The sequence below is a fragment of the Festucalex cinctus genome, chromosome 14, assembly GCF_051991245.1.
Source record: "Festucalex cinctus isolate MCC-2025b chromosome 14, RoL_Fcin_1.0, whole genome shotgun sequence".
Classification (NCBI taxonomy): Eukaryota; Metazoa; Chordata; class Actinopteri; order Syngnathiformes; family Syngnathidae; genus Festucalex; species Festucalex cinctus.
Genome location: NC_135424.1, coordinates 18,812,149 through 18,825,000, shown reverse-complemented (window position 1 = coordinate 18,825,000; position 12,852 = coordinate 18,812,149). Strand labels below are relative to the sequence as shown.

General features: G+C 38.5%; 2 protein-coding genes across 7 annotated transcripts in view; one reads left to right on the top strand and one right to left on the bottom strand.

Annotated features, from left to right (window-relative positions):
- Positions 1–259, bottom strand: part of lrrc18a (leucine rich repeat containing 18a) — a 3,288-nt gene extending 3,029 nt beyond the window's left edge. The window contains exon 1 of the mRNA XM_077495028.1: positions 1–259. This exon is cut by the window's left edge and continues 493 nt beyond it. The gene's annotated coding sequence lies outside the window, so the exon portion shown is untranslated.
- The window catches only part of wdfy4 (WDFY family member 4), a 47,050-nt gene extending 35,857 nt beyond the window's left edge, over positions 1–11,193 (top strand). For all 6 annotated transcript variants that reach the window (XM_077495022.1, XM_077495021.1, XM_077495023.1 and 3 more), the window contains 15 exons: positions 834–876; positions 1,196–1,315; positions 1,780–1,903; positions 1,998–2,104; positions 2,995–3,145; positions 3,588–3,679; positions 4,590–4,799; positions 4,915–5,020; positions 6,262–6,419; positions 6,619–6,777; positions 7,807–7,986; positions 8,148–8,330; positions 10,119–10,215; positions 10,761–10,890; positions 10,977–11,193. In XM_077495022.1, the coding sequence (XP_077351148.1) occupies positions 834–876; positions 1,196–1,315; positions 1,780–1,903; positions 1,998–2,104; positions 2,995–3,145; positions 3,588–3,679; positions 4,590–4,799; positions 4,915–5,020; positions 6,262–6,419; positions 6,619–6,777; positions 7,807–7,986; positions 8,148–8,330; positions 10,119–10,215; positions 10,761–10,890; positions 10,977–11,040 (1,924 nt within the window). In that variant the 3' untranslated portion in view covers positions 11,041–11,193. The remainder of the gene's footprint in view (positions 1–833; positions 877–1,195; positions 1,316–1,779; positions 1,904–1,997; positions 2,105–2,994; positions 3,146–3,587; positions 3,680–4,589; positions 4,800–4,914; positions 5,021–6,261; positions 6,420–6,618; positions 6,778–7,806; positions 7,987–8,147; positions 8,331–10,118; positions 10,216–10,760; positions 10,891–10,976) is intronic.
- The last annotated feature ends 1,659 nt before the right edge of the window (positions 11,194–12,852 follow it).

Below are 12,852 nucleotides of genomic sequence, written 5' to 3'. Positions count from 1 at the left end.
TCGTTGCTCTTCGGAAACAAAAGAATGACGCCTGTCACGCAACCAGCCCACCCATCCGTGCGATCAGCCATCGACAGCTTTTGCCTTGGTCCTTCTATTTCCTCCGTTTGGAGTTCAAACTTCATGGCAGCAGATAGATTTTTTTTAAAAGTAAACACACACGGCCACTTTATATGTCACGACATTTTCTGGTTACATCCGCAGACGTTGGAATGGTAACGTTACATGAGTTCGAAACGACAATGACGCTGTTCGTAAATATTTCCGAAACCGTGGCGTCGCACGAACGATGACGTCAACCAGAACGTGACAACACCAATCGGCGCTCTACTTAATAATTGATGTGTTAACGGACTGACGTGTTACTGTTATATTAGCATCCGTATAAATTCGACTTCACGAACTGAAGCCAAAGAATTTAATCCAGGATTTCTGCCGAATTGCACAGGACGAATAAAAAGAAAATCGTAAAAAAACAAAAAAAACAAAAAACAAGATATATTCGTCCACAGCATGCATGGCCTCTTTCTGATGCATTTAGACATAAACTGCATGTGCAGTCCACAACAATTACATAATACTTGAGAGTGGTAGTAGTCGTCGTCGTCGTCGTCGTAGTAGTAGTAGTAGTATGAATTACCCATCCAATTTCAATCCTGTGAAACCTCAGGGTTTCTTAAAAAAAAAAAAAAAAAGTCCTGAATTACTCGAGTGTGGCAGGTCACTTCTGCATTACAGTTCATCACCAGTTGTTTGGCAATAAGTATAACGCAAATGTAAGAAATGTTTCGGCTGTGGTGTTAACTGAAGCTGTTTGTTTTCTTGTGAATCAGGAAGACTCCCGTGGTTGAGAAGACAACCCTTATTAAATGGCAGGTATGACTCAGTAATGATCGTTGTGATATTTTTTATCCACTTTAAGACTTGTTTGTGCCAGAACAATGTGTAAGCAGCATCTGCATCATCAGAAAATTTGACTCATAAGTTCAAAATAAAAATAAACATTATTTGGTTGCAATACTGCCCTCCGCTCTCTTTTAATCTTTCAAATAGGAAGTATAATGACTGTGTTCATACTATCATCAGCACTAAGTAAAGAGTAATGTTGTTTTCAATACAAGTCATTTTTTTGTCTTTATTAATTTAAACAATGCTTGAGGTGTTCATCCCCTTTGTGTACATTTTATTCCCACAGAAAGGCGAGATCAGTAACTTCGAGTACTTGATGCATTTGAATACTCTTGCTGGGAGAACATACAATGACCTCATGCAGTATCCTGTGTTCCCTTGGGTCCTAGCTGACTACAAGTCTGAGGTACAAAGTTTCTATTCTGATCCAGGCCAATGGCTTGAAAATAAGTCTTTCTAAATGATTATTATATGCCAATGTAGCGTACTTAAAAGTTGAATTCAACAGAACTGCAATTAACACAAAAATGTTGAAGCCAGCAACCATACTGTAGCATTATGCACAGTTTGAACATTTGATTCAGTGATTCTTTTGCGTACCACTTGAGGGAGCCTGCGTACCACTAATGGCTCTTGTAACACACTTTGAGAATCACTGAATTCTAGGCCATATCACGGAACATTTGTTTTTGTATTAACAGCCACACAAAGAAAAATATGATGCAATGAGTGAACAGATTTATATGGTTACATATTTTGAATATCTCTGGGCTCGATGTTTTGGTGTTCTCAGTTCCTCTATGGTTACATTTGTTTTTAGAATTGCGTGGCTGCATGCTTGTATTTTTATCCAAAGTGCATATGTCCCAGACCCTGAACCTGTCAGATCCCGCAACATTCCGAGACCTGTCAAAGCCAATGGGTGCTCAGACGGAGAAAAGAAAGCAGATGTTCATCCAGAGATATGAAGATGTGGAAAATAGTGAGGGCGAAGGTACTTTTTCAGCTATTTTCCCTTCTTCTTATATATTGCAGTGTATTATATACCCTGTATTCAACATGCACTGGTTCTTTTTAAAATCTTTTAGGTTTGTCAGCACGATGCCACTACTGTACCCACTATTCCTCAGCCATCATTGTGGCCTCTTTCCTTGTTCGCATGGAGCCTTTTTCTCATACCTTTCAGGCACTGCAGGTAACACAGTACAAGCTGTGAGAACAAACAAAAACTGTACTTATTACAGTCAATCTTGTGTGGAAAATTATAGAATATGGTAACGTTCATCTTTGATTCAATGAGTTGTTCATCATCCATTTAATTAATTTACCTCCTAATATATAGAAATGTAATGGAAAAAAAGGGGTCTATAATTGCAACAAGCTGCAACACTGCAAATGTGAAGAGATTTCTCAAGGTATGGACAGGCTCTTAACTGATTAAGATATAACTGATTAAGAAATAACAGCTCTAACGAGTACACATTTAGATTAAATAAAATTTGAAAATATTATTCAGCTGCTGATTTGTCAGAACAAACAAAGTTGAACATACAAAGTCTGCAGTTCAAAAATACATGGTACGTTTCATTAAAAAATGTGGCATCTGTTCTTGGTTGTTGTTTTTTCCCCTCTTTTTGAAAACAAATTATAGTGAGATTCCAATATATATGTAAATAATTGCAGGAGGCATCTAAAAGCAGCCCATACAGATAGCCACTGATGTTGCAAATTTCCAATACGGCGTCCAATTGATTATAATGAAAAGGCATGCATATTTGATAGTCAGAATAAAGCAATAAAGATGTTAGTCTGGTGAATTACTGCGCCTTTTTGTCTACTGAGGCGAACAACCGTAATATCCATAACTGGATTTACATCTCTAACCATGTTTATCAATATATAAGCTATATTCATTCATTTCAATAATTGTTTTATTCTAAATTACATTCCCTCTCATGAGATTTTCATCACAGATTATAGGAATTTATGGAAGTATGAAAAGCTTCCGTTGCACTCAGGTTCTCTTTTCTGACAACTGTATTAATGGAACATTACATGACTTTTTCACTCTATCTGCTTTCTCAGGGAGGATTTGATATCCCCGAACGGATGTTTTATAGTGTAAACAAGGAGTGGGAGTCGGCCTCCCGAGATAACATGAGTGATGTCAGAGAGCTGATTCCAGAGTTTTACTACCTGCCGGACTTTCTGATCAACTCCAACCACATGCAGCTGGGTCAGGCTTCAAAACACTCTTACAAACTGATTCAGATGACACTGCGCATATCATGCATTATGATGAACTGGTGATAAGTGATATAGAAAGGAGATGTACAGCATACAGTTTTGTGTGTCATTTACCTTGTGCAAACACCATTTTTATTAAATATTCTCCTTTATCCATCCATCCATCCATCAATTTTTGACATCTTACCCTGTTCAAGGTCTTGGGTGTTCTGGAGTATATCCCATCTGGTCCCCCAATACTGTTCTTATTTGCAACAAATATTTCCACACTTGAGCTACAACTATTCTCCCATCTTGTTTTCTCATGTGATGTGTATTTCATTTCCATGGTACATTGTGTATGCGATAGATGAACAATTGCAAAACGTGTTAGAATACGAGATCATATCATTAATATTGTTGACAAGCTATCTTCCTCTGCTCTGTTTTAGGCTGCATGGCTGATGGAACCGCTCTGGGAGATGTGGAGCTGCCGGCATGGGCCAAAGATGACCCTCAGGAGTTCATTAGGATCCAACGTGAGGTCAGTGACCTCACACCCTCGGACATGACTACGTAATTACATGATGAGGAGTTTTTTCCGTAAGATCTGTTACTGCTATTCATGACTAAACAAACAACATGCTGTTTTAAAATATGAAACAATGGCCCACTGCTAGAGGATCCGTGTAATAGTGTTGGTGACACAGTTTGTTTTTAAATATGCATTGTGTTATTTACGTACTGTATTCTCATTTGTGTCTCGTATAACGGCCACTTTTCTTGCTTTTCAACAAAAACATCTGCAGACAACCAGCCTATTCAGCACTACCCAAGACAGGCTTTTTCTTTTTCCCACAATGCATCATGTCTGTGTGCTCCCGCCACTTTCTCAGCTGGATCACTGCTCTTTATTTTGCTCTTGACTCTCCCTTCTTCCATCCTGGGGGTATTGTCGCTGTTATCATGGCACAATCTACTGAACTATGCTCATAAAATTAGTAACTTTTGAAGATTGTTTTTCTCCCGTACACAAATTAAATTAGGACAATATGTCCTCACATTATGAGCTTTTTTTCCCGTTACTCTACGGTGGGATTATTAAGAATATTTCTAGCCTGCTGCAGGTCCTCATGTCTTCTTTTTCCTCATTAACTGTTCAAAACCAATCTCTGGTTAATTTTACACAAATCTTTCTTTCATGCCAACATGGTGGGGCTCTCATAACTATGCAACATCTGACTTTTAAATGGACTTCTTGAGAAAATCATGCAGTTTTTCTTTATTTTATTTGATTGCTTGTGTATTCTAAAACAAGTGGTCATTCTAAAACAAGTGGTGCTATAGAAGTCTCATATTAAAAGTTTGACTGATGACTTTGGCCTCACTGTTATTACGATGCTCTGCATGCCAGGGTAGTGGTTTGCAGCAATAACCTGAGTTGTTTATAACAGGCCTTGGAAAGTGACTATGTGAGTTCACACCTGCACTTGTGGATCGACCTGATCTTTGGGTACCGACAACAAGGCCAGGCTGCTGTCGAAAGTGTCAACACCTTCCATCCTTACTTTTATGCCCGGAGAGGCCGTCAGGATGCAAAGGATCCGCTCATTAAGAGCACAATTTTGGGATATGTCAGCAACTTTGGCCAGATTCCCAAACAGGTAAAAAAATAAAAATAAATTAAAAAAAAAATAAAAAATAAAAAATAAAAAATTAGAAATCTCTACGTTGGTCACCCAAATTATTAAAATATAACCCCTTGTGTCCTTGCCGTAGCTCTTCACGAAACCCCATCCAAAGAAAGAAGCGCCATTACCACCTCATCCAACTCCGTTTTTCTTCAGTCTCGACAAACTCAAGACGACTGCCCAACCATTTAGAGGTACGCTTGAACTAGGGATGTGCAAAGTGTGGCAGGTTACACCATTATTTTATCCAGGCCACCAAGCATTTATCGTATCAGGAGTTTTTTAATATTTGTTGCATTTTTTTGTACTAATGGTAAATTCAAATGTTTGTTATTTATTTTTATTAATTTAATTAAACAATAGTTTATTGTGATTAAAACAAAATCAAATATGAGTAAAATAAAAACAAGTATCCATTCAATTAATTTTCATTAAGCAGTTGATTCATTAAAAATAATTTATTAGCCATAATAATGAATATACCTGATTTTATGCATATAGTTTGGGTAAAAGTCTAAAGTTGAAGTTAGAAGTTAGATGCCCTTTACTATTGTTTTGTCTTGTTACCGTGAATACCACATCAGATGATAATTCACAGTTTGCTATGGCCCTGTAAGAGTTCAATTGTAAATCCAATTTTAAACAATCTATAATGTGATTGTAATTTATTTAAAGGGAAAAGAAAAGAAAAAAAAAGCTCGGTAGATTGACTAATTTTTGCAACAGAAAGTCACATATCCACTGTAAAGGTTAAAGACACCAGTGACTCCAATATTGAGTATAGTTACAATCCATAAAATAGCATGCAATTATTATCATCTCCATCTGCCACCACTTTGTGTTGTTCCCCGCCTTTATTTTATCTCACACCATTTGATGCCAATTATTGTATACAAGATGTGTCGCGGTCTCCGGGGGATCGTTGCAGCAGTGCGAGAGCGTCCATATTTTAATTTACACTACGGACGGGGTGGAAGGCGCTATCTGTGAACTACGATATGGAGATGACTCTTTTGCTGAGCTCTACTTAATAATCTGAATATCCCTACAGGCCCACTGAGGGAGAGGAGATGAATCTGCAAATGCTCAGGGAGAGATTCCTGCATATTACATTTCATATTAAATCTTAGAGTGTCTGATCTGATCAATAAGCAGATAGAGATGAATAGGAGGAGGAATGCCGGGACTTGGCTTCTTTCTGGGGATTTTCTGTGCAGGGCCGGTGACAGGATGTAATGATGTGTGCTTGCACGGATAGGTCAATTACAGGAAAAATGCAAACACAAACATGCAACTTTTGAAGCCGACCAGGATGCCGGTCTCTGATAAGGGCATATACTAAACCTTGGTGTACTCTGTTAATTTGTTTTCAGTGACTTAACAAATGACAATATACAAGCATATTGCGTCATATAGCATGATGATATTTCTTTAGAGCTGCCAAGAGGTCCAGTGGGTCAAATAATGTGTTTGGAAAAAGAGGTGGTGATCCTGGAGAGAAACCGACTCCTCCTGTCTCCTTCATTAAACTGCTTCTTCAATTGGGGTTTCCCTGACAACAGTTGCACCTTTGGAAACTGTACCACTGAAAAGGTAATTTGTATCTTGAGACACTGATTTGTTTTAGTGCATGAGTGAAAGGAAAAGGAAACGAATGCATAGCATTTGATATGCAGTCGTTTCCGGGACAGGATATATGGCATATGGTTAATATAACACTTATTAATGAAATCCTTTAAGTGCAGAACAGTACAGTGCCATCATGTGTCTTTGCTTGCATGTCAATCGCAAGGCATTTGCAGTGTGCGAGAGTTTATGTGCCTGGGGGCCAACGACGTGCGCTGCTTGTCCCAACCCAACGACCGTCATCACTGCAGGAAGCAGCACTGTGGTTTGTGTGTGGGATGTGGTGATCAACAAGGACAAAGTCACCCACATGAAACTCAGACAGGTGAGTCGGGCTGTGTGTGTGTGCGTGTGTGTGTGAATGTGTGTGTTTTTTAAATATTGGGGGCTTTCTTCCACAAGTACTGTATTTTCACCTCCAGATTTTCTTGACATACGTTGTAATAATATTGTCAATGTTATTCTGAAAAAAAAATGTTTATGAAAATAAAAAGGCCTGCAAACTAAAATAAAATAATAAATAATAAAATAAAAAACAAAGGCCTGTAGGACGCCTCCTCCCATCTGCTGTTAAAACTGAACAATTATATTAAGATGAAAATAAATATAGAGATAAATAATTGTCCTTATTTTCTCCCTTTTTAAAACACCTCTGGTAGCCTACTTGCTTGAATAATATGGATATATATATATATATATATATATATATATATATATATATATATATATAGTTAAAAAAAAAAGACAAACATTTGAAATCTGAATATGACTATAACAATAATAAATATAATATATGTGCAAGGCAAACAAAATTAAATAAGTTTCATGTAGAAAAATAGATTTAACAAGCTTTACAACACGCAGTTTCCTATTTGCCCTCCACTTTTAATTTTCTTCTTCAAGGAGGAGTCAAAAATTTGATGAAATGAAATATAAATTAAGCAGTAAAATCCAATCATTTTTATTTATTTAAGGGGGCGTCTATTTTGCAACTTGCTGTCGACTGAAAAATGACATCACAGTTGCTCATGGTTCGGGTAATTACCAATCACAGCTCAGCTTCAGAAAACAGGTGAGCCCTGATTGGTTGTTCCCTGAACACTGAGCAAATGTAATGTAATTGTCATTCGTGGTGATTTTAGTGCAATTCCACTAACACAATAGTTCGTTGCTATTGTATGTCACTCTTCACCTTGGACAAAAAGAAAAAGCCGAACTTTAATGTAACATTCAGTTTAGCTTGTTTTTACATATCTGACTGAAATCAAAGATCGTTTGACCAATTTTGTTCATTACAATATTAATGTATGTCATTTTTTTGAAATGCCCTGTATTATGTATCATTTTATCACAGCCGCTGTACGGCCACACTGAAGTGGTAACATGTTTGGCTGCGTCTGAGGTCCATAGCTTGGTGGTGAGCGGTTCCAGTGATCTCACGTGCATCTTGTGGGATCTGGAGGAGCTCAGCTACATCACACAGCTGGTGGGACATACAAGCAGCATCTGTGCTGTGGCTATAAATGACCTCACAGTAAGTCTGACCCGAGTCTCATCATTATTGTGTTTGGCTCAGCGCTGTCATGTCTTCAGTCCCTTCGCAGATTGAGGAAGGGAGGCTACTCTGTGTGTATCCTCCTTTTTTGTGAGCATATGTGCACTGAAGGGCATTAACGCTGCACTGCTCTGTCCAAGGGTGAGATTGCGTCATGTGCCGGGCATGTGCTCTACCTGTGGACGATGAAGGGTCAACTGTTGGCCTGCACTGACACTTCCTGTGCGCCTCGGTCTGACATCCTTTGTGTCAGCTTCACACAGCGACATGAGTGGGATGCCAGGAATGTCGTGGCCACCGGCTGTGCAGATGGCATCATACGGGCAAGTATAGAATAATAAATAACATTTAAAGTGACCTTAAAAATACTGTGTATCGTATTTTTAAACATGAGATTCAAAGTGTCTTTCAGAGCACCTTTACAAGCTAACGCCAAACATTGTTTGTACAAAAAATGAGTATAATAAAATATTAGTGCTGTCAAACGATTATTTTTTTTAACTAATTAATCGCACAATTCTCTGTAATTACCGGTAATCGCAATTCTTCGCGATTCATCACGTTTTCCTACTTTTTTCTTCAAAGCTAGTAACAGATATTCACTTCAGTAAAATCTTGGAATTAACTGATTCGCTCCCAGCCATTTTCACAGAAGCAGTCCCGTTCGCTCCCGGCTGTTTTACTGGATTTTGACTGATTTTGCAAGGCTCACGGAATATTCTGTTCTATTGCTATAAAAACATGGAACCTATCAAAAGAATGATTCTTCTTTATTCAGGAAAAAAAAGTACATTTCTATCTGTTTCAGTTTTGCAGCAATTAGCATTAGAATGTAGCAGAGTTTAATCAGTTTTCACAAATCTATTTAGAATTGTGAGTAATTCAGTTGGTTTTTTTTTCAACATGGCCCTGGTTGATCTCCTTTGCTCTGCTTCCACCTGCTGGCCGTTTGTGTAATAACCATCATTTCTGCAACCGTTCTTTGCAGTTGAGAGGCTGCATCAAAGCTTCTGTATGCTTTAGCATAAAACAACAAACAAAAACCGTATAAATACGTCTTTGGGACACTTAAAACATTTTCAAAAAAAATTTATTTATACGTTTTTGGGAGCAAATGAGTTAATGTAAAATCATCAAATACAAAATATATTTATCATCAAAGACTTATCTAATAACTTTCTTTGATCCTTGAATAGAATACTTTTGTAAAAATAAAAATAAACAAAATAAAATATATTAAAAAAAACAAAAAAACAATCAAAATGGACTCAGTTGTACAGGCTATCTTTTTTCTCACAGAGACAATTCTCAGAACTTCTCACTTACAAATTTAGTTCTGCTCACGAGCACCATACATAGTTGGCGAGGCTCCCTGAAGATAACTTGAGCAGGGAATTTTGCTCTGAGATGGTACGCCAAAGGTGTACAACTAATATGTTAGTCAAGTCAAGTCATCTTTGCAATTGTCCCCCCATCAAGAAAGTAAATAAGAAAGTAAAACCTACCTACAGTCCATGTTTAGTCATCTTCCCGCCAGTGACTCCTCAAAGTTTGGCTGCACACTGAGTTAATTTTTAACGCTCTAATAAATTGAAATTAATTTCTAAAGTTAATGCTTTAATTTTGGCTAACCCTATAAAATATATAACAGTAGCGCAAAATGTGGCCACAAATTTCCCTCACCTCCAGCAGAGAATCACTGCACTTTTTGTGACACTAGCAATGCAAGAAAGAGGTTATTGTTTGGCTTTATACAGTGTACAACTGCATAGTGTTTGAACGCATGTCATTACTTTGCTATTAGCCTCGCAGGTTGCAGCCCAGTGTCCATCAAGATAATAATAACAGCATATGGGTTGTGTGTGTGCGTGCGTGCGTGTGTGTTTAATATGAGCATAATGCTGCCTTGCTGCAATCAAACCGCAAACTCTTAAATTAGGCCCCCACTAGGGAATGGGTGCCAATGCCAACACATGCTCACAATTGGTATTATTACTTTATTATTACCTTGAGTTATGGAGAGTGTGTGCACCCCGCTGCGTGTGTGTGCGCATTTGCTATTATGTTGAATTATGTCTGATTTTGCTACTCGTTATGTGTCGTTCACACAGATATGGAGGAGAGAGTACACCAGAACACAATTAACTGGGCCTCCAGAAGAGCCCCTGTCCCCAGGGCGAGACCCAACAGCGCCGACAGAGAGCGCCGGTAATGCCGCTCGTTTTACCATCCGATATAGATCTATTTATAACAGACAGGATGAAGGGAGTGGCCGAGTAGAAAACTGCACCAAAAGTATTTTTACTTATAAGTTTCACAAGGAAAACACGCCTCTAATTAGATAAATCCTTAAGTGTGAGATGATTATTTTTAAGCGCTCCTCGCCGAGTGAGGTGTTGTGCTTTTTCAGATCCCTCGCTAGTGTTAGGGCTAGCAGGAAGGATGTTGTTATAAAGTTATTAAACATAGAGGCAGTAAACACTGATGAGTGAATCTGCTGACGTTTGTGTGCGTGTATAATTTAGAAAGCAATAATACCGAGATCCAATTTGGCATACGTTGGTTACAGCGCCGCTTCACCTCACTTGAGCATTGTGCTGGGCAAATTACACTGAGACTACTCTTAATGTAGCATTTAACATTCAGATTTAAGGGATTTGTCACACTTTGGCAGCCTATTGACTACTGAGAAATAATTTGAATACTTGAGGAGATCATAACATTCCAGTCATGCTGCAATGATGTTTCCGTAGCGAACAGCCCACAGCAGGTTGAACGTTGGAAGAGACGTCTGGTGTTGTGTCGGGAACTGAACAGATGTCAGGCTGTGTCGCAGCATCGCAGCAAAACCAATCCAGCGATCACAGCGTTGGCCATGTCCAGGTATTCACCTAATATCGCACACTCACTGGAAACTGCTGGACTTGATCATGTTGTGTTGCACAAGTCACAGAAGTGTCTTTGCGTAGGACCCACGCGACGCTGTTGGCGGGAGACGCCTGGGGCCGGGTTTTCACTTGGACCTGCGAGTGAGCTCATTTGTGACTTCAAGCTGTGACTTCATTTATTGTTGGTGCCTCAAAACTTGAACAGTAGTGAACCTTACCTCGTATGTGAGTATTTAGTACTGCACCCCTTTGTATGTAAATACTGACCTGCAAATTGAATTAAACATTTTTAGCTATTTATGACTATTTTCAAACATTTTTTTGTCAAAGAGCAGAATGTCTGCATGATTATTTACTGTGAGAACGTCAAATTTTCATGGGTTAATAGAAAAGCTTGTGTCATGAAATCCAAACAATGGTGTGTGTGTACACATGCCAACATTTTGAGCTGCGAGTGTTTAGCTCTGCAAATTATTTGTGGTGTATGATTATTTCACCACATTTATTTGCTTGTGAATAGTTGTACTGGACAAAGTACATTTCCAATAATGTGTTATTCATTTTCGGGCCTCGCTCATTCGTTTTTTGTTTTTCTGGCCATTGTGATTATTTATGTTTACTTACCAGGGATGCCGATCATTAATAAATACACTGACCAATCAATCAGAGGCTGGAAAAATACCGAATGGTTTTTAATTTTACCCAGGCGATCCGCTACCTGAAACTTGAGTTAAAAAAGGACCTCGGACTTTTGCATCACTTTTATCTTGCACATGTGATCTCCTTCGTCACAAAAGGAGGAGGTCTCTGTCTTTAACCTTTGTGTGTGCAGCTAATTGTGCTAAGTGAAGTAGCTTAATAGAGTGGAAAATAGTCGTCGTAATTTTCCCAGAGAGCCGCCAATGACCTTCTCTAAAGACAACGGCCAGCTTCATTCTCTCTACTTGGCTGGTTTTATGATAGAGATGTCCAAGCATTGGCTTCTTCACAGTAATTAAATCAAATAAATTATAGCGCCAAGGCAGAACCATCTTGTAGCCTAACCCAATTATACTGCACTGTAAAGCTAATTATTAACCATGATTACAATTAGTCTAATTTGAATAAATGTCGTCATTAGCGAGTTCATCCTGGTCAATGAGCGCAAACTGGAGGGGGATGATGAGAATCACCATCATCATCATCATCATCATCGCCTCTCCCACTGCATCATACAATTTCCACTCTTCTATTTTTCAACCTGACCTTCAGCAAATGCCTCACGACCTTCACCTTTCTTGCCTGCTCGAGCGTAACGCAAGCACCCCCCCAAAATATGTTATTTGCTGCTAATTGCCGAGGCCATTTTGCTAGGATCGACTCCCTGTGCTCCGTAGTTCAATTCAATTTACTTTATGTGCTTGGCCCCAAATCATAACAATAATTATCTCAGGGTTCTTTCTCCATACTCATCCACTCTGATACAATTTAGAATATGTATTTTCAAGTTGTAAGGAGTAACCAAACAACTTCACACAGTCTAATCTGTCTAAAAATTGTTTATGTAGCATGTTTGAGTCATCATTGGTTTGATTTGCAGAGTTGAAAAAAGTAGAACTTTGTTGTTAAATTATGTTAACACCTCGTTGGGTGCACCATCCACTTAAAGGGGAAGTCAAGCCGATTATTTTCTTTACCATAATATGTTCTACGACTAGTGTAAACTCTGTATTCTGTCTAATGGTGTCTCTGTGGAATATGAACTAAGCAAAAACCACCAGTATTTTTTTTTTTAACCATCTAAGAGGGCAGCCATTTTGACACTTGCTGTTGACTGAAAATGACATCACAGTTGCTCAGGCCTCAGATAACGACCAATCACGGCTCATCTATTTTTTTAGTTTTGTCATGTGACATTCACAAGCTGAGCCATGATTCGTGATTACCATGTCATTTTCAGTCAATAGCAAATGCCAAA